The following is a 1,858-nucleotide window of genomic DNA, read 5'->3' on the forward strand; positions in this document are numbered from 1 at the left end:
TTTAATGTTATGATTCTTGGTGAATGTTCAGACAATTAAAAATGCTTCAGCTCATATTGTAAGAAACATCAACTAAGAAAATATAATCCTGGACCAAGACCATAGATATGAGATGCTTTTCCTTTCAAACTTCTGAATTTATGCAAGATACTTACTTAGACTGTGTTAATTTTACAACCTTGTATGTGGGATACAAAGCACAAATCACTTTCAAATCTTCACATCTCATCAAGTAACCACAAAGGGGAGATATAATTCAAGATGACACAGAGGAGTTCTTTGTTGCAATCAATATACAGTCAGTATCATTTGCATAAGTACTTCTTCCTTCTAGTGTTCCTGCCTCTTACAATATTATAAGAAGGTCTTTCTACAGGCTGTGTCATGATACACATAAGCACAGGAAAAGCTGGAAGATGGTGTCCACATCTCAGCTCCTTGGGCTTCTGTTCTTCTGGGTTTCAGGTATGAAATTTTAGACATGGCAAAAAGTGGAGATGTTAATTAAAGAGAGAATTTTTTACATCATTAGGAAGCCCAGCATCATATGGAATTTGGCTTCCTGTTTAAAGAAATTGATATGAAAAATTACCTTGTTTTTTTTTTTTTAAATTAGTTTAGGAGTGACTTTCAAATGCAATGTCGTGTTCTGACTAATATTTCTCTGATGTTTTCAGCCTCCAGAGGCAACATTGTGCTGACTCAGTCTCCAGCCACCCTGTCTGTGACTCCAGGAGAAAGAGTCACCATGGCCTACAAGACCAGCCAGGGTATTGGAACAAGCTTACACTGGTATCAGCAAAAAACAAATGAGGCTCCAAGGCTTCTCATCAAGTATGCTTCCCAGTCCATCTCTGGGATCCCCTCCAGGTTCAGTGGCAGTGGGTCAGGGACAGATTTCATCTTCAGCATCAACACTGTGGAGGCTGAAGATGTTGCACTTTTTTACTGTCAGCAGGGTAACAGCTTCCCTCCCACAGTGATAGAGACCCTAGCAAAAACTACCAGGGAAGCAGAAATGTGAGGCTGGGCTTCTTCAGCTGCTTCTGGTGGTGCCTTCACAGTGTTTCACAGATGTGGACAGCCTTGCATTTTTAGGTTTAATACAAATGAAGAACCCTGGGATCTCTCTTGCCTCTGAACTCTCTTCACTCCACTTCAGTTCCAGAAGTCATAGCCTACAATGACACTCATGGTGTAAACAATCTTCATCTAGTGTATTATAACCCAGAGAAAATCCCAGCCTGGATAGACAAAACAATTGATTTCATGCTCTTATAATTGTTGGAAGTATAAATGAGGCATTACCTGATGCCATAGCATATACTATACTCCTGTCCTCACGAAGAAGAAAGCTGAGACTTACTACTTCATGTCTCAGTTGCAACTTTCCCATGCACATTTTATAGTAAGTGAACAAGTCTTGAGGATAAAGTGTTTTCTTGTTTATAGATTCATATGAACTGGACAATCTAGTTTGGTGAAAATTGCAAATTTCTTGAAAAGTGGTTACAGTTACTACTTAATAGAAAAAAAATGAAACTAGAGTTGGAAACAATAACATTATGTCTGTCAACCTAAGTTTACATAGATTCCTTGGAGTTGTGTTTTGATTATCATAAGTTCAGATAAGTAACAAAATACAGTTTCTTTTATAAACAATAAAATCATGGGGATTTTTCGATTCCCCTTTGCCACTACAGAATTTCATGGAAATAAATGAAGCTCTGTTTTCAGTGAAATGTGTGTAAGTGCCTGGACAGAGGCTTGCAATAGGAGAATTACCATGGAGGTATTTTAGCTAAATATGAATAGAAATCTGAGTTGTTTCTTACTGAAAGAACATTGCACAAAGAAT

The 1,858-nt window shown here is 37.8% G+C and overlaps 1 gene segment (V, D, J or C); it reads left to right on the plus strand.

Annotated features, from left to right (window-relative positions):
* The first annotated feature begins 383 nt into the window (after positions 1-383).
* On the plus strand, positions 384-1,550 carry LOC114686480. The segment is given in 2 exon segments: positions 384-465; positions 678-1,550. Coding segments are annotated over 2 exon segments (396 nt in total).
* The last annotated feature ends 308 nt before the right edge of the window (positions 1,551-1,858 follow it).

The sequence above is a fragment of the Peromyscus leucopus genome, chromosome 3 (genome assembly GCF_004664715.2).
Source record: "Peromyscus leucopus breed LL Stock chromosome 3, UCI_PerLeu_2.1, whole genome shotgun sequence".
Lineage (NCBI taxonomy): Eukaryota > Metazoa > Chordata > Mammalia > Rodentia > Cricetidae > Peromyscus > Peromyscus leucopus.